This window comes from Bos grunniens, chromosome 13, assembly GCF_055505025.1.
Source record: "Bos grunniens cultivar Pamir isolate PY7600 chromosome 13, Bosgru_T2T1.0, whole genome shotgun sequence".
Lineage (NCBI taxonomy): Eukaryota > Metazoa > Chordata > Mammalia > Artiodactyla > Bovidae > Bos > Bos grunniens.
The window spans coordinates 10,253,920-10,279,488 of NC_141177.1; the positions used below are offsets into that span (position 1 = coordinate 10,253,920).

General features: G+C 49.7%; 1 protein-coding gene across 6 annotated transcripts; it reads right to left on the reverse strand.

The window, feature by feature from the left end:
- Positions 1 to 1,152: 1,152 nt before the first annotated feature.
- Positions 1,153 to 25,006, reverse strand: PABPC1L (poly(A) binding protein cytoplasmic 1 like). Of its 6 annotated transcripts, none has more exons than XR_015138976.1 (15): positions 24,712 to 25,000; positions 21,891 to 22,084; positions 16,763 to 16,878; positions 15,079 to 15,218; positions 14,831 to 14,925; positions 12,352 to 12,489; positions 11,953 to 12,048; positions 7,282 to 7,490; positions 6,301 to 6,385; positions 5,541 to 5,669; positions 4,888 to 4,994; positions 3,774 to 3,867; positions 2,210 to 2,340; positions 1,697 to 1,774; positions 1,153 to 1,335 (listed from the first exon to the last, which is right to left on the reverse strand). XR_015138976.1 is itself a non-coding variant. In XM_086331648.1 (15 exons), exons 1-14 carry the CDS (start codon positions 24,902 to 24,904, stop codon positions 1,714 to 1,716), a joined length of 1,881 nt encoding a protein of 626 aa, XP_086187774.1. In that variant the 5' UTR covers positions 24,905 to 24,997; the 3' UTR covers positions 1,153 to 1,335; positions 1,697 to 1,713. The 6 variants fall into 6 exon arrangements, 4 of the variants coding, with proteins under 4 accessions (XP_086187774.1, XP_086187775.1, XP_086187777.1 ...); XM_086331648.1 differs by having other exon boundaries at positions 2,210 to 2,375; positions 7,282 to 7,548; positions 24,712 to 24,997; XM_086331649.1 differs by having other exon boundaries at positions 7,282 to 7,548; positions 24,712 to 24,994.
- Positions 25,007 to 25,569: the final 563 nt, after the last annotated feature.

The following is a 25,569-nucleotide window of genomic DNA, read 5'->3' on the forward strand; positions in this document are numbered from 1 at the left end:
CTCAGAAAGCTGACAGTCCCATCGGACACACAGTGAGTGAAACCACAGCGGCTTTAGTGTTGCAAACAAGCAGTCACATTTTCCCCTCCAACTAGGGAGATTTGACCCTGTGGGAAAAAAGGGGTCCCTGAGGAAGTCAAGTTTGAATTGAGTTCTAACATGGGGGTGGGGAGGGTCAGTGGGTGAAGAGGGGAGGGAAGAGCCTCCCCAGGCAGGCGAATGGCATTGGTGAAGGCCTTGGCTGGGAGGATCGGCCAGCAGTGCTTCTCAGCCTCACAAAATGTGGTGTGGGTGAGGCTGGGAGCGCCTGAGGATCAGCCTGAACAAAGCCCGTGTTCCTGGGCTTGTCTTACTGTCTTCAGTTAAATCATTTTCATCTTAATGGAGACATTTTGACTCCATAAAGCTGAGCAGACAGAGTCTATTGCCTGCTCCCCCATCATGCTCAGTGCTGGGCAATACTCAGCTCTTAGGAAAGGGTTCCATCCTCTCCGAGGACAGAGCAACCAGACTTCCAGGCTGAAGCGGATTTGAGTCACAGCAACTCTGTGGGCCTGGCCCAGGGACCATTTCAAATCGGGAAGCTGCACCCCCCTTTTCTCCCTGCCTCTTAAGCGGGCCTGACTCTTCGCCTAATTTTAGGCAGGCTCGGTGGTAACATCTGGTCACAAGTGACTTTCCCTTCTCGAGGTCCTCATAGAAGGCAAGTATCTTGATTTCCTCATGAAAACATTGGAGCATAAACATTACAGCAGCATCAACCAACAGCCTGGGAGGGCACCCTGAGGCCTTTCTCCAGGAGTGGAGTTGCCACGCAGCCCCTTAACCAGCCAGCCCAGAGCAAAGAAGCAGCTGGTGCTTCCAGAGTGTTCCGCCCTGCAGGCTGCTCAAGCCAGGCGTCCAGAACCCCCAGGCACGTCCCACGTGTGGCGCTCCAGTGCCCTGTGGTAACTGTCAGCACCCCGAAGCACCGTCGGCAGGTGGCCTGGCTCAGTCCCTGGCACCTCTGCTGTCAGGTGCACAGTTGGCAGGCGCTCTGTGTACATAACCACACGTCTAGGCTTCTGTTCCCTACAGCCAGAGCCCCACCAACCAAGGCTACCCTCTGCCCTGCCCACCTCCCTCTGACACAAGGCCTCCTGAGAGACAAGGTGAAGTTTGCAGCACTTTTAATACATAAAGCAACAGGCAAGAGGTTGGCCGGGTGACCAGCCTTCCACTCCACAAAAAGCCCAAGTACAGATACACCCCAATTGGGAAGTCGCGGCTCACAGGGCCTTAGAGACAAGAGCAGGAAACGCTGTTTCTCGGCCAAGGGAGTGAGGATTCCATTTTCTGGGGATGAAAAGATACGATGTTTGTAAAACAAGCACGGCAGTCTTAAAGTAAGGATGCAGACTAGCCCAAGCACCACCAGGCGGGCCCCAGGACAAGGCCAGCCTGTTCTGAGCTGGGCCCCACGGTGGGCAGCCAGTGAGAGAACCACCCCTCCACTGGGCACCAGAGTCCACACCAGTTCCCATCACAGTCTGTCCTCCTCGCCTCTCATCCTCACCACGTCCCCTGAACGCCTCCTCGGGTTATCTCCGAGATAAGCCAGTGACACCACAGGGTTCTCAGGGAGTCTGCATGTCCCTGCCCTGTTCCTTAGAGCTTCTGGGCTCAGCTCACCCTTCTCCCGCCCCCTCCCACCCACCTGGTCTCAGCACAGGTTCACTCCTTGCATGTGCTCCGTGGCCTGGTGGGCCTGCAGCACTGCCAGAGCCTCTTCGACCTGTAGGGTACATGGCGGGGTGGGGGTGGGGGTGGGGGTTAGTGCAGCAGCCCCAGCAGGGTCCTGAGACAGCCTCTCCTCCCCCGCCTCCAGCCCCCACCTCCCCAGCATTGCTGCAGAGCTGCCATCTGACTGCTCACCAGCTCTCATGACAGAAACCCCCCACGGCCACCTTCTACCCTAGCCAGAGAGCGGGGGGGAGTCCTTCCCCTAGGCTGGGTCAGAACACAGCTTCCTGTTACACAGTCCTGCCTGCGGAGCTGCAGAGAATGGGAGGGGCTGAAGCCGCAGGCCCTTTACCAGGCTCTCCCCAACCCCCACCTCCAGCAGATAATTAGCAAGAAAACCCACCTCCTCTGTCCCAGCAGCAGACACCTGGCTCCGTAACCCTCCTCCACCCTCAGGCCTCCCCACTGCCCCCAGGCTCCAGCCCACCTTGGCGTTGAGGGACTCTGGGGACTCCAGCATGAGCAGCAGCTCCGAGTTGTCAATCTCCAGCAGCATGCCCGTGATCTTGCCGGCCAAGTGGGCGTGGACGTTGTAGACAAGGGGGAAGAGACGCTCACCTGTATAGAACAGCCTCTGAGGCTTAGGCACAGACCTGGTGGAAAGCCGGGCATCCCCGGGGCAGGGGGCGGGAGGGGGGCGGTGTATATCGTGGAACTGAACAGAGAGGCATTTCAGGTTTCCGCCCCAGGACGGCTTCCTCCAGGTGTGTCACTGAACCTTCTTAGGAGCCTCTTCCCCAAGTGTAAAGTGAGCACAGCAAGCCCCACCTTGGAGGCTGGTTTGAAGAATCAAATTTGACATTATACGTTATACTGCATAGGTGATCTGGCACAGCCTTGATTGCAGTTTAAAGACTACTCTTGCTGGATTTCCCTTGCACTCCAGTGGTTAAGACTCTGTGCTTCCAATGCAGGGGGCAGGGTTTGATCCCTGCTCGGGGCACTAAGATCTCACATGCCTCATGGTATGGCAGGGAAAAAAACCAAACTATTCTTGTTCATTGGGCAAGAAGTCATTTGAAGGATCACATGGAATTCTAGACAGGATACAATAATGTGGAACTTGATTTTTTGGAGGGATGGTGGAGCCAAACACACAAGATAAATTCACCTTCCACCAGCGGGCACTTCCAGGGACGGGGCCTCGTGCTGGTGGCGATGCGTGGAGGGTGTAGCCAGGACAGGGCGCTAGGTGCCATTAGTGGGGGCGGGAGGGCTTCTCCCACGAGGAGAGTGAAGGAGTCTCCAGGGCACTGCCCACAGAGCCTTCCCCCTCCATGAAGCCCATTTACAGTTTTTCTTTGAGGGGTGGGTAGGAAAGTGACAGAAGCCCCAGTGAGCTGGGTAAACGATGGGGTGACGGCATTGGGGGCCTTCAGAGAAGAGCCTGGAGGTCTTGGTGAAGAGAGCCTGGAGACCATGGCGAGCTCGTTCATTCATTCATTCTTTTAATTAACCCTAACCCTAACCCTTCAGCAGGGCCTGCCAGACACCGGGAAGGAGATGCGTGCGCAGGAGTTCAGGTGTGGGGGACCGTGTATTTCCCCAGTGCATGTTTATATCCTGCCTCCCAGCAGTGGGCGCTGGGTGACTGATGAAACGTGGTGACAGCCTCTTCCCGTCAGGAGGGGTGTGTGGAACCACAGCACCCACCCTACAGGCATCTGCTGGCAGAAACCCAAGACCCTACCCTCCTGCTCCTCCTCCTACCCCCTCGAGCTCCCCTCACCCATCTCCCCACATCTGGGGTTTCTCCCAGCCGGAGTCAAAGTCACTGAACAGCGAGGCTGGAAGAAATCTCGGACTGCCTGGTCTGACCAGTGTTTGAAGATGAACAGGAGCCTGGGAAGTAGAGGCACTTTGGACAAGGTCACCCAGCAGGTGGGTCAGCTTGAGGCTGGGGACCTGGTCTCCACATCTGACCTCCAGCTGGTGAGTCAGCTGGTGGCGCACCCCACTCCTGCTCCAGGGTAGGGGAAACAGCCACTCACCGATCATCTGCTTCTGCTCGTGCAGCGGTGCTGCAGCCAGCATGGACGCGGTCAGGGGCTCCTGTCCGGGGACGTGCACAGCGGGCTCCTGGACCTGCACATGGCACGAGGACACATCCCTTAACCACACAGGTGGGCAAAGCTACCCCCAGCGGGTGAGCACAGGCCTCCAAGGAAGTCTCTGGAGGAGGGGGAGCAGGGGGCAAGATACAGACAATCGGGGGCAGGGGGCGGGCACGGTGGACTAGAAGACAAAGTGACGTTCTAATACAGATGTGTTCTGTGGTGCCAGGAACCGATGCATGTGGCCAAGTGAAGCTACGTACTACTGACCACTGGTGCCAGACAGGCACTTTTTAATCAGGTAGCTTTATGGCTTCGTCCCCAGCATGATTTCTGACCCATTCTTGGTGGGCTTTCCCTGGTAAAGAATCTGACTGCAATGTGGGAGACCTGGGTTTGATCTGTGGGTCAGGAAGATCCCCAGGAGAAAAGGGAAACCCACTCCAGTATTCTTGCCTGGAGAATTCCATGGACAGAGGACCTTGGGGAATATAGTCCATGTCACTGCAAAGAGTCAGACTCAACTTTCACTTTTCACATCTTGGTAACTTTAAAATAGTTTTGCTCTCTAAAGCCTACTTTTGTTCATTCTGCAGGAAATAGTTTGAAGTATATACACAGAAATTCTAGACAGGATATGAAAATGCTGACTTGGAGACTTTTTTAGGGGGCAGGGAGATAAACACACAGTCTTTTAATTACAGAAGATGTTCTCAGTTCCGTTCTGCAGACTGATCACATTCTCGCTGCTCACCACGTAAATACTAAGGAAACCCAAGTTAATTCTGGTAATAACCCAGGCAAAGCAGCTTGTGATGAACAAACAAAATGTGATCCTAGCCTTTTTTCCCTTTCTGTTAGTAAGGGTGGGATGCGGGGGGTGGGGAGGGAGGGCGGAATATCTCTTCTGATGGTACACATTAATAAATGAAACTTTACAAGCCAAGAAAAGAAAGAAAACCAAGGCCCAGAGACCAGCAACGCCTTAGAGGAGGTTCTGAGCCAGGCACCCCTGGAGCCCAAACTAAGAGGGCAGCTGGGCCAGCCTCACCCTGTCAGTGCGGTGTGCTGGCGTGGAGTATGTGTGTGTCAGGAGAGGCCTGCTAGGGGTAGAGCATCCCGTCATACTGGGTCCTGTGGTCTGGGTACCAATGTTGGCTGGAAGAAATAAGTAGGGATGATAAGGCCCAACAGCAACTCAAAAGCCTAACAGTTCAAAACCAGCATTCACACTGAATTCCCTAAACGGCGTAAAGGGTCAACACACAGATGTGCAAACATCTGCCAGGTGAAGGAACAGATGCTGGCCTTATAGCCAGCACCTATGCCCCTGTTCACAGCTGCTGAGGTACTTAAGATTCAGATCTGATGCTGAGCCCCTGCAGATATGACTGCATTCACTCACATAACACAGCAGGCATACTGTTTTCACCGGGATTTTAGGGAAGAGGATACAAGGTACAGCAGCAAGCAAGATCAGAGTGAGTCAGCCCCAGAACTAGGTCTGTAGGACCCCGAAGCCCATGCTGACTACCACTGACTACTGTGCAAGGTCTCCAGTGCCAGCACTGCCCTCCAAGGGGGCCAGCGGCAGGGTCACCGTGGAGGCCGGTTCTGACTCCCCACCAGCATCAACCCCAGCAGCAAGCCCTTGCCCCCCCACCTGCCCTCCATTCGGTTCCTCTTGGCCCTGCCCACACTCACCCACTCGCTGGGTGTGGGGCACCAGGTGTGGCACGTGGGTGGAGACCTGCCTGGAGCTTCCAACGGGGGTCAAGGGGCGCCGAGACATGGCTGCTGGCCGGACCACCGAGGCCCCGGGTGGGTAAGCGGCTTGTGGCACGGGGAACATGGAGAAAGTTTAGTGGAGGGGGGAAATCAGAGGGACATACTGCACCCTGACAGTTCCAAGGTGAGGAAGCGGGTGGCAAGGTGAACATGAATGGCAGACAGAGGAGGGAGGGAATTCACCAGAGACGCAGACCTCCAGGGGAGGGGGATGGAAATCTGCAATTACAAAGCCAACCCGACTTCTGTCTACCCGGGACCCCAAGAGGCATAGGTATCAGGACCACACACCCTGGCCCCCCAAAGTCAGCTTCAGGTCAGGGTGAACTTCCCTCTGAAGAGAGGGACCATCCTCAACAGTACTGCCAGTGGAGTTTCGTTTTCTCAGCTTTGCAGGAATTTTCACCACCACCAGTCCAGAGAGCCTTTGGAGCTCACTGAAGGTAACAGCTCCTGTGTGCATGTCTTCTACATGCACACAGCCCTGTCCTTGGTGTTTTACACTCATCTCACTCAGGCTCATGTTCACAAGAGGAAACCGAGGCTCAGAGGGGAGACGTCACCCACCCAAATGATTAGGAAGCAGCAGAGCCAGGCTTGACCCCCAAGTCCACATCTTTAACACATGCTGCTCCCCCGGGGGTGGGGCACGAGGGGGAGGGGCTGGGTCACTCACATGACGGTCTGGGTGGCTGGGCCGTCCACCTGGGGGCAGGCTGGATGGGTGGGCCAGAGCCATAGTAGGGAGCCTGAGCTGGAGGCTGTGTAGGAGAGAAAGACCTAGAGTGAAGGGGGGTGGCAGCAGCAGGGGGCGCAGGGGGAGAGGTGAGCAACTGCATCCCTCAAGGACACCACTGCAGGAATGCCAGTCTGCCCTTCAGGGGACCGGTCAGCAAATACCCAGAAAGTTGGGGTGAAGGCTCCTGCTTCCCATCTCAGGAGGTCCGTTAGCCCTGAGCCCTTCAGGGCAAGATCTCAGGCTCACTCCTTGCTCTGCTGATCAGTGGTACTAGCCCAGTGACCTGGATAAAATGGTGACACATCCCACTGTCCCTCATGCCAGCTTAAGTAACCACAAAGGGGAAGGAATGTTCCCATTCTCTGAGCCATTCATCTTCCTACAGACATCTTCCCACCCCTCCAGGTTACACAAGCTCCTTCCCCAAACAAGACCCCTCAGGATATCAGGAGAGATGTTAGCAGACAGCCCTCAAAAATGACCACCTCAGTTGGGAGAATCTAAATCCTGCCAGTTTGGGAAAGTCACGGTGCCTGCTGGCATAGTAGGGTAGAAGAAGGTACACGGTAAAGAAATCTAGGCTTGTCTGGCTTAATGCAATCTTTTCCCAATGTATTGGGTTGGCCAAAAAGTTTGTTCAGGTTTTTCCATCACAGAGCATGGAAAAACCCTAATGAACTTTTTGGCCAACCCAGTATTTGACCACAGAGTGTCTTTCTCTGCACTATATTCACAAATCTCTCCTAGATCAGGAAGCACTGTTGGACACACTATTACCCCTTTCAGAGATGGGGTGACCACGGCCACCTGCTGAGTGAGTTTCCAGCAGAAGCACCCTGGGAATCCCTCTCTGCCTGCAAATCTGGGATCTGCCTGCTCTCCCTGGCCATCCCGGAAGGGGGGTGGGCAGGCAGTCACCTGGGGCACAGCGGGCAGGAAGTAGCTGGCAGGCTGCTGGAAGGAGCCCAGGATGGGGCCGCCCAGGGCCCGCATGGTGGAGAGGCGCTGCATGTACTGGTTGGTCAGGATGGCCTTCCGCTCTTCCTTGCGCTGGGCCAGCGCCACGTACAGTGGCTTGGTGCCCACGATGCGCCCGTTCATCTCTGTCACGGCCTTGGTCGCCTCTTCTGGAGAGGAAAAACACACAAAGCCAAACCCTTTGCTGTGGCCACCCTCTGTCATCACCTAAAAGCAAGACAAGACAAGGGCTGCTGGGGGTGAAGAAGGAAGAATCCTGGGGTCAAGCTCCCCTCCCTCCCCTGGGGAGGAGGCTGCCCTGGTGCAGAGGGCACCCAGAAGTTGCAATTGATGGAGGTCCTCTCACCCTTAAATTTACTGAGGCCCACCGCATGCCAGATGCTTGACAGGCCTTCTCATTTGACAGGCAGAGCCACCTGAGCGGGGAGGCATGGCCACTCCCACTTTACAGGTGATGGAAGTGAGGCTCAGAATGACTTGTCCAAGACCAGCTCACCTGCTACCTGGGGGCTGATCCTCAGTTACTAGACCATTCCCCAGAGTTAGTGAGAATAGGTGCATTTCAGAGTTCATTTTGACCTCTAAATTTCCCTCCTAAAGATTTTCCTGGGACTTTCCTGGTGGTCCAGTGGGTAAAGAATCCACCACACAATGCAGGTGATGTGGGTTCAATCCCTGGTCAGGGAACTAAGATTCTCACATGCCTCAGAGGTACTAAGCCCATGAGCTGCAACCACAGAAGCCACAACTAGAGAGCCCACGCTCTGCAACTAAGACCCGAAACAGTCAAATAAATAAATAAATATTTTTAAAAAGATTTTCTTAAGTAGTGATGGAAAGCTGCTTTAAATTGTTACTATTTCTGCCTTCATCAGCAAGGCTATAATGAAGTGGTTCAATAGTTTGGGACAGGTTAAAATTTAGGGGCAGGGTTCCTCAGCCAGGCTACTATCTTAAACCTTTTGGTGGGCGTCACTATGATGAAAAATCTGTATTTCAACTACTCCCTGGGTTTCATTAAACTACCCATATAGTTCTTTAGTTCATTTGTGAATTATGGACAAAGTAAGATGCTCTTAAGAGCTGTAGTTTCTAGAGACTCCATTAAAGGGATTTGTATTGAACACGAAAATAATTTGAATTGTATTTTTGGTGCTTTATCATGTTGATTTTCTTTGCAATAGAAACAAAAACCTATTATGAAAAAAAAAAAAAGAATAACTTGTCCACGGTCACCCAGCCAGCGGGTCACACATTAGCCACAACTCAAACCCAATGCACAGTGCTGGAAAACCTCCACTGCCTTGGCAAGGCATGAGCCAAGTTCTTTGGAAATCTCAGGAAGAGGTTCTTGGTCTTTTTTTTCAAACTATTAAAGTAACCTTTCTGGGACTTCCCTGCTGGTTCACTGGCTAAGACTCTGTGCTCCCAATTCTAGGGGCCCAGGTTCAATCCCTAGTCAGGGAACTAGATCCTGAATGCCACAACTAAGACCTTGAGCAGTCAAATAAATACATATTTAAAAAGAAAGAAGAAGCCACTTTTCCAACCTGGTTCATATCAGTCGTAAAGGTGATATTTAAAAAAAAAAACAAAAACTTTTCTATTGTGGAAGGACTTCAGATTTATAGAAAAGCTGCAAAAACAGTACAGACTTACATACATACCTTTCACCTAGCTTGACAAATGTACCATGCTAACATGGGGACAAAACTACAATATCAACTGATTGGGACAATACTATGAATTATTATCTACAATGCTATTAACTGAACCACAGATTTCATTCAGATTTCACTGGCCTTTCTAACATTTCTCTCTCCCAAGATTCAATCCATATTGCATTTATGATTCCTGATTTTTTTTTTTTAGGGTTGAGACACTGGCCCGACTCCTTGAGGACCTGAGCTGAGAACATTGTAAATCTGCTCTATTAGAGCCCACACCCTAACATCAGTGACTTTCAACTGCACTTTGCTACCCATTCATACAAGGCCTTGACCTGAGCGTTCACAGATCCCCTCAGAAAGATCACTGGATAGAAATCTAGGGGTCTGTGAACTTCGATGGGGAAAAAAATGGTGTATTTTCACATTAGCATTTCCTTCTATTCTGAATATAGGCAAAGAAAAAATAAAGTAGCATTAGCTGTGCAGACTTCGTCAAGAGGAATATTTTCCTATCACTTTAATTATTGCTGACCTTGCTCTTTTAGGCTCATTGCCAGTTCACGAGTCTTACAATTGTTTTTCTTTTGGCCATGCCACGTGGCTTGTGGGAATCTTGGCTCCCCGACCAGTGATTGAACCTGGGCACTCAGCAGTGACAGCGCAGAGTCCTAACCACTGGACAGCCAAGGAATTTCCCCAGATCTTAGTTGGTTTTTTTTAGATCTTATAGCTTGAGGCATTACTAAAGAAGTACCTACTGCTGTCACCTTAGTATTTTAACAAATATATTTCAATACAGCTGTTTTTTGTAATCCTATGAATTTTCTTTCATGCATTTAAAAATATCTTCAGAAGGGGTCCATAAGCTTTATCAGACAGCCAAATTTTCTTGGCACAAAAATAGTGTTTTAACAAGTTAATAAGAACTCCTATTAGGTAGTTTTAAAAAGAGAGAAAATTATATGATGAATACTTATGCAGAGCTCTATCACCTCATTTTCAAGCACTATTTTATAAAATAGAAAATAAATTTTATAAGTCTATGTAAGATTATATAAAATTCCCATTTTATAACAAGATAATCACCCCAGGGTGCCTCATCTCTAAGCAACCCAGATTTTAACAATTCCCTTCAATTCAAGAGTTCCTCAAGGAGGTCAGTGAGCCTCCTGAAGTTATATGCAAGATGTGTAAACAATTAGGTCATGATTTCACTACCTATGGAGGGCAGGTGCTCTACCTGCAGGCCTTTTAGTTCTTAGGACACCTCTCAAAGTAGGTAGTATGACCCCCGTATTTTACAGATGAGTAAGTAAACCAAATGGCTTCCTCCAGGCTCTATAACTAGTTAATGCTAGGACTGGGATTTAGACCTAGTTCTGATTAACTTTAAAATCCCAGCTTCCAACCACAATACTATATAAAGTATGCATTTGCCATGAAAGAGGGACCAGAGCTTTATACAAATCAAATTTATCAGCTTACCAATTGTTCAATTGAATCAGAGTTACTGGTGTTTAATTCACATGTCCCATAGCTTTCTATCACTTTTTTTTTTTTTTGAGAAAAGGTCCTTAACTCAAAAACTGTTAGAACCTTGTCCCCAAATACCAGGCTCCCTGAAGAACATTTAACATTTAAAAAGGGTTCAACAGGCAAAAGAACTTCTAGACCACTTCCTAAGAACCCAACTATCACACTACATGTGCAGGTCCCAAGGCCCTCACCCACACTGATCTCTTTGGAAAGTTCTTCATTCCCACCTGCAGCTCCCTACCTCTTCACAGCCAAGGCAAATGCTGCTGCCACTGCCACTTCTTACAGGAAGTCCTCCTTCCTGTTCTGTTAAGCTACCACAACTCTGACTCCTATACTGACCTCACCCCCACCACACAGTATAGTTGACTTGAGTTAGTGATGCATCTGACTTCCCCACAAGACTATAAGCTACTCAAGAGCAAGGACTACATCTGACTTATTCCTGTGTGCTCCCCACAGGGCCTGGCAAAACAGCAGGTGCTCAAGTATGGAATGAATGATCACTGTGTCTTTCTTTTTAAAAATAATCTGGGGAGGGACTTCCCTGGTGGTCTAGTGGTTAAGAATCCACCTTGCAATGCCAGTGACACAGGTTCGATTCTTGGTCAGGGATCTAAGATTCTACATTCCTTGGGGTAACGAAGCCTGCCAACTGCACAACTGAGCCTGCATGCCATAACTACAGAATCTGTGCACCACAAAGACCCACATGCCACAACTAAGATTTGAGACAGCCAAATAAATATTTTTTAAAATCTGGGGAGCTTTTAAAATTAAGATGCCCAGAGATCTACATTCAGGTTCTCTAACTTGGGTGTCTACATTAGAGTTCTCCAGGGGATTTTAATGAGAAGCCAGGGTTCAGAACCATCCAGGGAGCCCATCACCCTCATCTTACAGAAGAGGCTAGAAAGACACCTGCTCAAGGTCACAGAGCCAACATCACATCTCTGATGCTAAGAGAGCTGAGCACACAGCAGGTGCTCAATAAATAATGAGCAAAGAATGATGTAAGCCAACTCTTTCATTTTCCGTATGGGTAAACTGAGGCCCAGAAAGAGGTTATATCACCGGCCAGGGCCAGACAACAGAAGTCAATGGAAATTCTGAGGCATAAATTTCTGGTATCTGGCATACAGTAGGCACTCAATAAATGCTTGTTGAATGAACCTAGGTTACAGTGAACCCCAATAAGTCCAGCTGTGTGAGTGGGACTACATTTCTACCCTCTTCCCCTCCAGTCCAGATAAGATGCAGATAAACAAGCTTCAGTGGGGTCAGACCCAGTTCCCACTCCAAAAGGAGCGGCATAGCACCACCAGCTCCCTGAAAGCCACAAGGCAGGGCCAGTGAAGATGGGAGGGAAGGCTACGGGTCCTCTGTGGGAGCCCCGGGCCCTGACCTTGGCACTGGTGATCACTCCATAGGGAGAGAACTCTTTCCTCAGTTTCTCATCATCTATGGAGTCATCCAGGTTCTTCACATACAAGTTCACGCCCTAGAAGGAAAAGGATACCTGCTAGACACGCCTCTTCCCCTCCAAGTCCCAGAATGCCTTGGGATGGAAGGAGGGGCTTATAGGGCTCCACCTACCAAGCCTCCAGTTCCCAGCAGGCCAGCGCCCCGGGCACCCCACCTATCACTCAGCCAGCCCAGCACCTAGAAGCTGCAACCCCTTCCCCCTCACCCCATCCCCAAAGCCAAGTTTCCGGAAGTGGGACTGCTGGGGGTGGGAGCCAGATTCCGGGCGGCACACACACTGTCACATCGAAGCAGCTGCCCTAGGAAGCCTGACCCTCACCTGGTAACGGGTCAGCCGGTCCTGCTTCATCTGCTCGAACCTGCGCTTCAGCTCATTCTGCCGCTCCACCCGCTTCTGGGCCCGGCCCACGTAGAGCAGCCGCCCGCTCACCTCCCTCCCGTTCATGTTCACCACAGCCTGTGCAGAGAAGAGGCAGCCAGTTACCTCATTGGTAACCACTCTCATGAGCCCTTGGCCTTAACCTGGCCTCCAGTCCCATCTCCTGGGTCCAGGGGGCGCCACCTGCAAGCCAGGCCAGCCTCGTTAGCTGAGAGTAACTGGTACCAGGCAGGATCAAGGCCATTTAAAATGAATCCATTTTTTTAAAAAGCATGGGACAAAATTTCAGAGTAAACTGTAGATATTTTTTTTAATTGCTTTGAGCTTTACTTTGAAAAGTGAAATTTTAATTTGCAACGTTTCCCATACTCAATATTTAGCTTCCAAGTATAACTACACACTGATCACTTGAACAAAGCAACAAGCATCATTCTTTCAAAATGGTGTGATACCATCATCCACAGCCTTCATGTTGGGGTTTCACAGCAAAGAGAACCCTTTTTGCTAACTATGAAGGCTTTAGATTAGAAGCATTGACTTCTTAACCCTTGTTGATTTTTCTTCAGTTAACTGACCTAAGCCTGCCAGATCCCAAACTGTCAGTAGTTTTGATTCCATGAAATCCTATACCTTCTGTAAGAGGTACAATGTCTTTCTGCAACCCATTCATAATGAACTGAGTCTGCATTAATTCATCTGCAAAAATCTGCAAAAGGCAGACCCATATGTGTATTGACTCAAAGATGTGGATTAGACACTGGTGTTAGGGAGGAGAAATGTTTGGAAGGAACTGAATATTTAAGTGGTCAGTTCATTAGTAAATACTTTCACATGATGATGACTTGCTTCTCTACCTAAACATGCAGATGAAGGTAAATATATGTAAAAACACTGGGCCCCCAAGAACTGACTGTCTACATTAGTCTCAGGTCATTATCTAAGACCTTGGAGACCACTGTTCCCCCTGCCAGCTTCATCCATCTACTCCAACTTATCATTTTATAGTTGGGACAATCAAAGTCTACATAAAGGACGGGACTTGTTCAAGGGCACACAAAAACTTAGTTTTCAAAGGAGCCCTTTACTTAAGGACAAAACTTCATAGAAAGAATTGGTTCTAACTCCAATGATCTGTCTTCTTAGCTACAACTTACTGGATCCTGATAATTACAGTAGAGCATATGAAAAACCAGGCAGCGCCTGGCCCGTGGTTCATGCTCAGTGAGAAGCAGCTGCTCTCAAGATGGGCCCAGGATCCCACCATAGGCTGAGCTCTTCCATGACCAGTGAGCTAATGGGGCAGCAGCCATGGAACCAGCTTCACGGTGGGAGGCAAAATAGGACATTAACCCTTTGTTACTCATAGTATGACCTTGAACCTTTCCCTAGGTCAGGATATATGTACCTAGTACCTACCAGCGATACTAGAGATTTAACAGTGACACAAGACCCAGTCCCTGCCCTCAGTTCTATCGAAGGAGAATCTGTGCTAAAGATGGAGACAGACAGGAGGGACACCTCATCAGAAGCATTGAGGACAGGAGAGGTGGCTTCCTGAGGAGGGAAAAGTATAAGCTGAGACCTGTCAATAATCTATAGTTATACTGTCCAACATGGCAGTCACTTGTCACATGCAGCGCCTGAATACTTGAAATAAGGCATCTGAACTGACATGTGCTAAAGGCACCAGATTTCAAAGAATTGGTACAGAAAAGGCAATGTAAAAATCTCAGTGTTATCAATACAAATTTTGTATCACAATCCATTGTATCACTGTTATACCACATTGAAGTGATCATTTGAATAACAAAATATATCATTAAAATTACAGGAGTGTCTTTATCCTTGCTAGCGTGGCTGTTGGACAGTTTTGAACTGCACACATGGCCCATGTTATATTTCCAGTGGACAGCACTGGTCTAAAGAATACAGGAGGGGAAGTTTTGAGAAAACTTTGCAAAGGCTTGGAAGCAAGGAATAACATGGCACTGCCCCTCCCTGGCCTCAATCCCACCATCAAGTCAAGAAGAGGGTAATGGCTGGGACTTCCCTGGTGATCCAGTGGTTAAGACTCAGTGCTTCCACTGCAGGGAGTGAGGGTTAGATCCCTGATCAGGGAACTAAGATCCCACATGCCATGTGCAGGGCCAAAACAATGGCTGTCTCAAAGGCCCCTACTAGCTCCTGTGTAGTAAGATTCTGTGAAAAGCCAGCCAACCTCAGGGTATGGAAGCAACCAGAGGAGGTAGAAGGTATCTGCCTTCACCACAGGCATGAAGGGCCCTGGCTCCTGTGGACCCAATCTGGGAAGGGACTTTTTCCTCCATGGGCAGCTGGAGCCCTCTGCTCCTAATCTCCCTTGTTCCCAGGCCTGGCTCCGCACCTCCTCCATGAAACAGGGCCATGGGGATGCTCCTACCTTCTGGGCTTCCTCATGCTTCTCGAAGTTGACAAAGCCAAAGCCGCGGGAGTGGCCGCTGACATCCCTCATCACCTTGACACTCAGCATCTTCCCTGGGAAGGGCAACTCGGCTCAAAGGGGTGTCAAGGAAGCCTCGAGATGTCCCCCACCGTCCCCCAAAGCCTTCTGGAAGCCCCAGGGGGCCCTCCCCACAGCCTGATCTGGGAGTAGAAGTGATCCTCAACTCCCTTGGGAAATGCGCCCACCAAACTGGGAGAAGAGGTCCTGCAGGCGCTGCTCATCCACGTCCACGTGGAGGTTCTTCACGTAGATGTTGGTGAACTCCATGGCCCGAGCACCCAGCTCCACCTCCCGCTCCCGTCGGGACTTGAAGTGGCCAACGAAGCTGTGGACATACCGACAGGGTAGGCAGCTGCCTACGGCTGCCATCAACCACCCCCATTCCTGCTCCAGCCCGCCCAGCAGGCCTGGGTCACTTGAATCAATTGCCGCCGGCCTTAGGGCCTCTGTACTCCTCATCTGGGGACTGGGCAGGACAATACTCCAAGACCCAACTACCTCCAACAGCCAAGACTCTATGTCCCAGAGTAAGGTTCAGATGACTTTCCTCTTGTGACAAGTGCACTGGATCTCCTATTGCACATGAGGCAGCTGAGTGCCCAAGACACAAGAGCACAAAGTTGGGAGTCACACAGAAAAGGGCTTGAGTCCTCACTTGGTAGTTGCCAAGCTGTGTGACCCCTGGCAAGTTACTAACCTCTCTGAGCCTCAATGGTCATTCCAATAAACTGGGGATCAAACTCACATCACAGGGATTTGCTTATTCATTTAACATGTATTGGGTGTGCTGGTTGTGAGAGAACCAGATGCAATTTATCCCAGTGTCACTGGGGCAGGTGGCAGAGTGGGGGTGGGGGGCCCTGAAATAATTTAAATGTAATATGAAGCTTAAAAATTGTAATTTCCAAGTCCACATAAACATAAAATCTAAGAAACTATCCTAGATTAAGGAAAACAAATAAAGGATAAAAAAACTTGAGGTACCTATAAGATATTTAGCACAAGATGTTACAGCTGGCAACAAAAATTGAAGGAAACGGAGTAACAGGAAAACAGGCAAACTGAACCTGCCAAAAATAGAAACACGCTTCTGGAGATTCAGGAAAAGCCCACCAAAGTTCAGGTTTACTGAGAGAGAAACTCTGGACAAAATGACCCTGGGCATTTCCCAGCTCAAAGTCTCCTCCACTGCTCAGCCTCAGGCTTAGGGCTGGGCCATCTGATGAGCAGAACCAGAATTAGGGGGGAATTCCCTTGTGGTCAAGTGGCTAAGACACCACACTCCCAATGCAAGGGGCTGGGTTTGATCCCTGGTCAGGGAACTAGATCCCATATGCTGCAACTAAGACTCGGCGCAGCCAAAAAAAAAAAACCAGAACTAAGTGAGAATTACCAGAGCAGATTCTTTCCAGCACCTGTGACTCAATTTTCCATCTGTAAAGTGGGAAAGACGCCAAACTTAAAGGTATGAAAGTGGCAGGCTAAGCGTATGCCAACCTTCCTTCCTGTCTCCAAATCCCAGGACGCAGAAGGTTTAATAAAGTGCACAGCCATACTGAGAAGGCTGGAAAACAGAAACAGACCACTGAGTCCATGGATGACTTGGCCATTAGCTGGAATCTCCAAAGCATCTCCTCATTTACTATTCAGAATCACCCTCCAACACATGTCAGCAGCCCCATGTTTTACTTGAGGAAAGTGAGTCCCCAGGAGATTGAGCAGCTCATGTGAGGTACCACTGCCAGTAAGACCGCAGCTGCTCCGTGTCCAGTGTCCGTTAGCTGGCAGCAGTAGGACTGGTCCCAGGCTGGTGGTACCATGATTCTGCTCCTTTAGCCCTGACCCCTCGCCCCCCACCTCCTCACTCACACTTTGCGGTCATTCAGCAGCATTCCGTTCATGGTGCTGATGGCATTCTGCGCAGCCTCGTGGGTCTCAAAATGCACAAAGCCAAAGCCGCGGGAGCCGTGCTCATCACACACCACCTGCACCACAGGGAAACAGGACACAGAGCATCCAGCAGGAGGTTCCCATAGAAAAGAATGACAATCGTGATAAATGACTAATATCTGAGTGCTGGCTCCCTGCCTGTCAAGACAACCCTATGTCACGCAACAGCCCTATTTTACAGATGGGAAATGAAAGCTCAGAGAGGTCAATGTGTTTGCTTAAGATCACACAGTAAAGACGGACAGAATCCTCAGATTGAACACAGGTCTTGTCTATACCACAGACCAGCTTTCAATGATCTTCCTAACGCGATGGATAAAAGGATTAGATTCAAGTCACTTGCCCTCCCTTGCTGCATCGTGAAACAACCCAAGTGTCCATCAAGAGGAGACTGGCGTCCCAAATGCTGCTTGTGTGAAATTAACTTCTTTCATCCCTGTTATAACACTATGAGGTAGAAGTTATTAACCCCTATTATAGATAAATGAAATGAAACAGAGGCTTCATAACTTGCTCCAGGTTGTACAGCTAGTGAATACCAAAACTGAGACTTGAACCACCTCACTTCACTGTCGCTGGCATATAGTAAAATAATAATGATACACTGTTTCTAATATTTATACATTTAATTTGTACATTTTATTAATGCTGATCTGTTTTAAATAAACTATTTATTGGCAGACCAAAAAAAAAGAGAGACAGAAGAGAGAAGACTGGTTAAGTAAATAACACATCTTGGTCTGCTGTATGCATAGTTGAAGAGATTTCATGGCTGGCAGAGTTACCTGTAAGGTATATTGTTACCTGCGGGGAAAAAACTGAGTCCACTTGGATTCAAGTGGGCATCTACACATTTGAGAACATTTTTTTTTGGCATTTTTTATAACATTTAAGTTTCTGCTAACACAAGAAATACATATGTAGTGGAAACCATTTGAACAGTGAGAGAGACAAAGAGAGAGAGAAAGAATGGAAAAGTGACAGAGAGGGGAAAGATAAAAGAAGGAAGGAAAGAAAGGAGGGAAAGTGTGGGATGGCTATATTTTTATTTTTATATAATTTTTAAAGGTTACTTTCCATTTACAGTGATTACAAAATATTGGTTATATTCTGTGTGTTATACAATACACCCCTGAGCAAGCCTACACCCAATACTTTGTACCTCCCACCGCCCCCCACCTCTATTCTGTCCCTCCTCCTCTCCCCACTGGCAAGCACTAGTTTGTTCTGTATATCTGTGAGGCTGCTTCTTTTTTTTAATTATATTCACTCATCTGTTGTATTTTTTAGATTCCACATATAAACGATATCATACAGTATTTGTTTTTTCCTGACTTATTTCACTTGGAATAATGCCTTCCACATCTATCCACATTCCTGCAAAGTGGCAAAATTTCATTCTTTTTTATGGCTGAGTAGTATTCCATTGCATATATAAACCACATCATCTTTATCCATTCATCTGTTGATGGACACTTAGGTTGCTTCCATACCTTGGCAAAGAAATTTTTAAACAGACACACAAAACTGTTAAGAATTACTATTTTGGGGAACTAGAGTTGAAAGTGATGGAATCTTTTTTCTTTCTTTCCACATTGTTTACACTGTAGCAATTAATGGGACTCCCCTGGTGGTCCAGTGGCTAAGACGCTATGCTCCCAGTGCAGGGGGCCTGGGTTCGATCCCTGGTCAAGGAACTAGATCCTATCCATATGCCACAACTAAGAGTTCATATGCTTCAACAAAAATTGCAGCCAAATAAATATTTTCAAAAAACATTTACCAATTAGTTATTTCAACAGCAGACTTGTTTCAAATATTGAAAAGATCCACAAACATCCTACTCCCATTCTGTAAGGCTCCCCTCTCAAGTTAGGAGAGACCTCAAGAACAGGAAAGATCTTGGGTTCAGAGAGTCCCCCTTCCTCTGGCTGAATTTGCACTAAGACCCCTAGTGACTGTGTCATGGGGTCCCTGGCTCCCCTCACTGAGGGGACTGCCCCCACTCAGCGAAGTGACACTTTTCTACCTCGACCACCATCCCAGTTTCCCAACCCAGTTTCTTTCTGGGCTGACCTGTGTGACACTTTTTCTAAAATGTAACTGTGACCATGTCTCTCTGGGAATAACCCCCAGCAGCTCCTACAATCCACAGAACTACACCAACCTGACAACTGAGGCTCTCCAATTGGCGCTGCACAAGTCCTGCTTCCAAATCCATAACCAACACACACCCCTCCAAGCCCCAAGTAGGGCCCCTCCACGTTCAACTCAAGCCCAGCTCTGCCATTCATATTTAATCACACTGACTGAGCCCCACTCCGAGCCAAACACCTGCTAAGGGCATCCCATACTGATATATTTGTCATAAGAACCCTCCCAGGCAATTCTTATCCTCTGAGTCTCAAATGCCTGATTGGAGAAAATGGGAATAAATGACTTCTCCAAGGTCAGCCAGCCAGCAGAAATAATTATTTGATTCTTGTAGATGCTTAATGGGCTTCCCCATTGGCTTAGCGGTAAAGAGCCTGCCTGCAATGCAGAAGAGCCTAGTTCAATCCCTGGTTGGGAAGATCTCCTGGAGGAGGGCATAGCAACCCACTCCAGTATTCTTGCCTGGGAAATCCTATGGAAAGAGGAGCCTGGTGGGCTACAGTCCATGGGGTTGCAAAGAGTTGGACACAAAAGAGCAAGTAACACTTTGACATATGCTTAATGGGAAGTCCACTACTCTTTCAAGGGCTACCTGTGTTGTGAAAATTACCTGAGTTAACACTGGGTGGCCAAAAATTTCATTCAAGGGGATCTGTAAGATGTTATGGAAATGCACAAATGAAACTTTTGGCCAACCAATACATTCACCACCACCCTAACGAGGTAGATTTTGTCATTGTCCCCTTTTAGAGGAAACTGAGGTATGGAGAGCTTAAACAACCAGCCCAAGGCCATACAGCCAGAAAGTGGAAGAGGCAGGATCTGAACCCAGGACTCTTGGTCCCAAAGTCCAAGGTCTAACCAACTATGTTACATTGCCTCTCTGCTTGGTAGGCTTGGCTGACGTCTGCACTTGGGGATCCTGGCTCCAGATCAAGGGGAGTCCCACCATGCCTCACAAACCTTTCCTCAGCCATTCAGGGCACTATCCTTCCTGGGCCTTTGTCTCCCTGGATCCCAATGCATCTCCCTCAGAGCTCAATTTCCTGCTGTTGCTAAAAGTCTCACCATTTCCTCCCAACAGGCTGAGAGCATGCAAGACAGAGTTCTAACTCAGAGGGTGCCATCACTCCCAATCTCTCTCCTGCCCTCGCCATCTCCACAGAAGGCTGGATATGCCAAGGTCTTGGGTAGGGTAACTGACCAGCCATCCTCATAAAATATGAAGGCAAACACTCAGGCTAATGGACCACATTGAATGCTTTGTACCTAACCAGGCCCCCAACAGGGCTTCGTTAGGCCTGCAAAGACTTGCCCAAGTCACACAGAGCTTTCGTTCCAATCCTCAGTGACCCAAAGGGAGCCTCAAGCCCTCAATGATGAGGACAGACATACTCATCCCTGTTAAGTTAGCTTCAACTAAGCTGGCAAACCCACTGCTTCAGATTCTGGCTTAGCCACTTACTTCCCACACCCGTAACATATAACTGGGAATAAGTGATCCCAATTCTGAGCCTCTCTGCCCTCCACGGTAACTCAGAGATCCTCCTATTTACATCTTAAGAGGCCACTGTAGGAAATTCAATGAGGACATATATGCAGAAGATCTGCACACGCAAAGTACTGGGAAAATCTGCTATTCTTATTGTAGGAACTTAGCACACAGTTACGACTTCCCCTTCCACTGATCCTCAGAGGTAGGAAACAGCTCTTTCCATCATGGAGCGCCTTTAGCAGCTAATGCACCTCCTCCAGTCTGTGTGCCCCTCTGAGTCACGAGAATACCCCCTCACTCACAGAAAGAGGGTAAGTCCTCACTTGAGAACTTCAGGACTGTGCCTGTCACACAGTAGGAGTCAAGGAAGAGTTCTAACACACAGGGGCGCCATCACTCCCCCTTCCCCCGGCCACCTCCCCAGAAGGCTGGACATACCAAAGGCTGCAAGGTAACTGACCAACCATCCTCATAAAATCAGAGGGCAAAAACACCCAGGGTTAGGCCTGTCAGGACAGACTAGCCAGCTGTATGGCCCCCTGACCCTCAACTATAAGTCAGAGAAATGCCCACATTCCTTTCCAAATGATAATACAGCCATTAGTTCAACAAATATTTATTGAGCACCTACTATGTTTCCATATCTCATTTAGGGACTGGGAGACAGTGGTGAACAAGATCCCTATTCTTAGGAAATTTCCATTCCATCATAAGAGAAATGCTACTAACATGCTGTCCACTGCCATCATGGCCCCGATTAAGGGCCTTCTTGCATCTACCTGTTCTGTCCTGTGATGTCTCCTGCCCTCTCATTCTGAATTTGGGTTGTTCTCATGACTTACTTTGGCCAGTAGAACGCAATGAAATGACAGTGCTAGTTCTAAGTCTAGGTCTCAAGAGGCCTGGCGAGCTTCCGCTCTCCACCTGCTGAGACCCTACTACTGCCATGAGAACAGCCTGAGCGAGCCTGCTGGAGGATGAAAGCCCACAGGAAGGAAAGCCAGGACAGTCCAACTGACAACCACTCACTCCCCAGAAGCAGAGCCATCCAGCTCTCAGTGGGCACATAAAGGATCCAGCTAAGAGCAGAAGAACTGCCCAGCTGAACTCAGCCCAAACCACTAATGGCAGAATTATGAGCAAAATAAATGGTTGCTATTGACACCTGCTATATTGAGGTGGTTATTCGGCAATAGTTAGCCAATCCATAGGTGACCACTAAATAGTTCTGTGAAGATAAAACTGAGAACGACTATCATTCAGGTGCTAGCTGAACCTGGAACTTTACTGATAAGACCTTGTAAAGTGTAAAGTGAGGTGCTGCTTGCTAATCCTCTCCCATCATTCAGGTGTCTAACCCAGAACCACCTGCCCCCCCGCTGCAACAGGCACACCCACCTTACAAGACAGGATGTTCCCAAAGGTGGAGAAGGTGTCGTACAAGGCCTTGTTATCAATGGAGTCCTCCAGGTTCTTGATGAAGATGTTGCCCACACCTGACTTACGAAGTCCTGGGTCTCGCTGGGACCACATGATGCGGATGGGCTGGCCTTTGATCACCTCAAAGTTCATGGTGTCCAGTGCCCGCTCCGCTGGACAGGAGGAGAGAAAGGAGCTAATTAAGGGCATTTTCTTTCCCTGAGCCCTCAACAACTTAATTGGGAGCTGAGCCGATCAATAAATGAGCCACTGGCTGGGTCTCACTCGAGATAAGAGCTTGAAGGCTCAAGAAGAATAAATAGAATTCATGTGTGTGGCTTCCAGGTAGGCTCTCCTTCAACTCTTTTATCATAGTGAAATGAGCATGAGTTTCTACCCCCATTTTATAAAAAGACAAACTGAGGCTCAGAAGGGGAAATGATCAAAAGGGTCCCTATGACAAGGGTGGCAGGAGTTTGAGGAAAGTGAAGCTCAGAGGTGCTGGCCAGCAAAGTTGAGATTTGATCCCAAAGAGGATGGCTTTCGGGAAAGTGAACATCACATCTCTGAGTCCATTTCTACACTTGGAAAGAAGTGGTGATGATTATACTACTCAAGGACTTCCCTGGTGGCTCAGTGGGTAAAGAATCCACTGCAATACGGGGGACTCAGGTTCATTCCCTGGGTTGGAAAGATGCCCTGGAGAAGAGCATGGCAACTCTCTCCAGTATTCTTGCCTGGAGAACTCCATGGACAGAGCCCGGTGGGCTACAGCCCACAGGGTCATAAAGAATCGGACACAACTGATTGACTAACACACTTTCTACATCTAACAAAGGGAGAGAATATCACCCACCTCCAGCTTGTCAGACAGACTGAAAATTAAATAAGGTGTGGGACTACCCTGGTGGTCAAGTGACTAAGACTCCATGTTCCCAAATGCAGGGGGCCCGAGTTCCACCCCTGGTCAGGGAACTAGATCCCACATGCTGCAATTAAGAGTTTGCATGCTGCAACTAAGAGATCCCGCATGTTGCAATAAAGACCAGGTGCAGCCAAATAAATAAAATCAATCATTTTTTTTCCAGTGTTAAAAATTAAATAACCTGTGCAAAGCGCCTTGTGCCTAGCTCAAATAGGTATGTGGTAAACAGTAGTATGTCTAAGCACAACAGCATATGCCCATCGTCCTGCCAGGTGGCGTGTTGTCCCCAGCTACAGGGACACTTCAGGTTTCAGAGGCATGGAGGGGAACTGAGGAATACTCAGTGGACAAGTTTGGAGAAGTCTGGGTTTTCCATCTAGTCCTGCCATAAACAGCCAGGAGTAAACTCCTTCTCCTGTCTGGAGCTCAATTTCCCATTCTATTAAATCAGGTTGTACAGGACTTGGCGGAAGACAGCAAGAGGCAGTGGCTGGGTGAAGCAGAGCAGAGGGGAAATCTCCCTGGAATCCAACTCAGTCACCTGCTGGGAAACCAGCCAAACCTCCCCAGCAAACTCCCAGAGGCGGGAACCTCCCCAGCCTCCCAGGAGCCTCAGAGTAAAGGCGCCCCCTTGTGGACTTGGCTGGGGCAGGCCTCTTCTGGTTACGTCTCCAGAGTCTCACATCTCCTAGAGTTACCTTACACCTGCTATAGTTACCAGGATTTTTCTTAGATTAGCACTTACCGAGGGCTTACAATGTACCACATGACACTGGAACTACTTCCTAGACACAATCCCCATTCCCTCCATGCTCCTCGGGAACAAGCCTTAGTTCCATTTTACAGAAAAAGAGGAGCCAAGTGTGACGACTTGCTCAAGCTCACACTCTCATGGCAGAGCTCCAACAAAACCCAGCGCTCTTAATTTTTCTCCTCTCGGCTCTGAACAGAAGTCAAGACATACCCAGCTGGCAAGCTCTGATCGATCCTATCAGTTCTGAGAAATGGGCTGTGGACTCCAGAGGGGAGGCAACTTTTTGGGGTTCCCCAAAGTGGAGGCGCCTGATGCAGACAGACCTCGAGATCTGCTGTCAGAAAAGGCCGCAGACCGAGGCCGAGCACTCCTGGCTGCCCCACGCACCATCACCTGTGCCTTCCGGGGCATCTTCCTCACTGGCTGGTGTGCATTGCTTTTCTCCCAATCACTCTACAAGGCAGGTGACACTCCCATTTTGCAGACAGGTAACTGAACCTCAGAATGACTCATTTGCTCAAGGTCGCACCGTTGCTGGCCTTCCAATCCCAGGTCTGGCTGACCCCAAAGCCCTTGGCTGTTTTCACTCAGCAGCATCACCTCTCTTCCGGAAGACGGAGCACCAGTGAAACAGTCAGTTCAGTTCAGTTGCTCAGTCGTGTCCCACTCTTTGCGACCCCATGAATTGCAGCACGCCAGGCCTCCCTGTCCATCACCAACTCCCGGAGTTCACCCAGACTCACGTCCATCGAGTTGATGCCATCCAGCCATCTCATCCTCTGTCGTCCCCTTCTCCTCCTGCCCCCAATCCCTCCCAGCATCAGAGTCCTTTCCAGTGAGTCAACTCTTCGCATGAGGCGGCCAAAGTACTGGAGTTTCAGCTTTACCATCATTCCTTCCAAAGAAATCCCAGGGCTGATCTCCGGGCACACTAATTGCTAGTTCCTATCTCAGGGCCCTTCTCCTGCAACTCTGGATCTTAGTTTTCCTGGCTGCAAAATGGAAGGTGCGGGAGTAGCCAGAGATGAAAGAGCGCCGGTGGCTGGGATACAGTCTGTCTGTCCATCACCACCACCCCACCCCCCCGCACCCGCGGCTCCACCTCTCCCTCGGGGGCTCACCGTCCGCGGGCTGCTGGAAGTTGATGTAGGCGTAACCCAACGAGCGGCGCGTGGCCACGTCGCGGCACACGCGGATGGACAGGATGGGGCCAGCGGGCGAGAACTTCTCGTAGAGCATGGCCTCGGTCACGTCCGGGTGCAGATCGCCCACGTAGAGCGAGGCGAGCGGGTAGCCCGGGCCGCTGGCGTTCATGTTGGGCGCGCGGCCCCGCGCTCGGCGCCCGCGTGTGCTCACCCGGGTGGGACGCGGCAGCGGGGGCGCGCGGGGCGGCGGCGCTCTTCCCACCCATGTCCGCCCCCGGCCTTGACCGCCCCCGCCGTCCCGAGCCAATCGCCAGCGCGCTCGGGTCCCGCCCCCGCAGCTGGGATTCCCCCCCTCAGCCTTCTAGAAGCCCCAGGTGGCGGGCATCTCGGCCCCCGCGACGGGAAGCGGGGAGAGCCCTCACCTGGCCCCGGGTAGGGCTCCGGGCCGGCGCCAGCGGCGCGGAGAGGGCGGCACTCTACGGCAAGACACCTGGGTTTTGATCCCCATCACGTCTTTGTCCTTCTTCACCCGTTTCCTCTCTCTGAAATTTAGAGGATTCCCTCTACACAAAGATGAAAGGCGACCGCGTGCTCTGTGCGTTTTACACACAAACGGGAGAATTCCCTGCAGGATGCCGTTTCAAAATGTGGACCTATCCTCCTGAAAGCAGGCTTTCTCTCATCAAGACAGCCTGGGTTTAGTCTCAGCCATCTGGAACCCTCTTGGTGATTTGCTTTTGCGCCCGCACCCCACGGCACAGGATGGGGATCTTAGTTCCCTGGCCAGGTATCAAACCCATGCCGGGTGCACTGGAGCACAGGGAGTTCTTAACT

What these genes read in the sequence shown, in the direction of transcription:
- PABPC1L (XM_086331648.1), bottom strand. Translation starts at nt 24,904, where the DNA reads ATGAACGCCAGCGGCCCGGGCTACCCGCTCGCCTCGCTCTACGTGGGC. An exon ending in GGAACATCCTGTCTTGTAAG is followed by an intron (nt 16,879 to 21,890) that starts GTGGGTGTGCCT and finishes CCTGTGGTGCAG; the next exon opens with GTGGTGTGTGATGAGCACGG. An exon ending in GCCCCACACCCAGCGAGTGG is followed by an intron (nt 4,995 to 5,540) that starts GTGAGTGTGGGC and finishes TATTTCTTCCAG; the next exon opens with CCAACATTGGTACCCAGACC.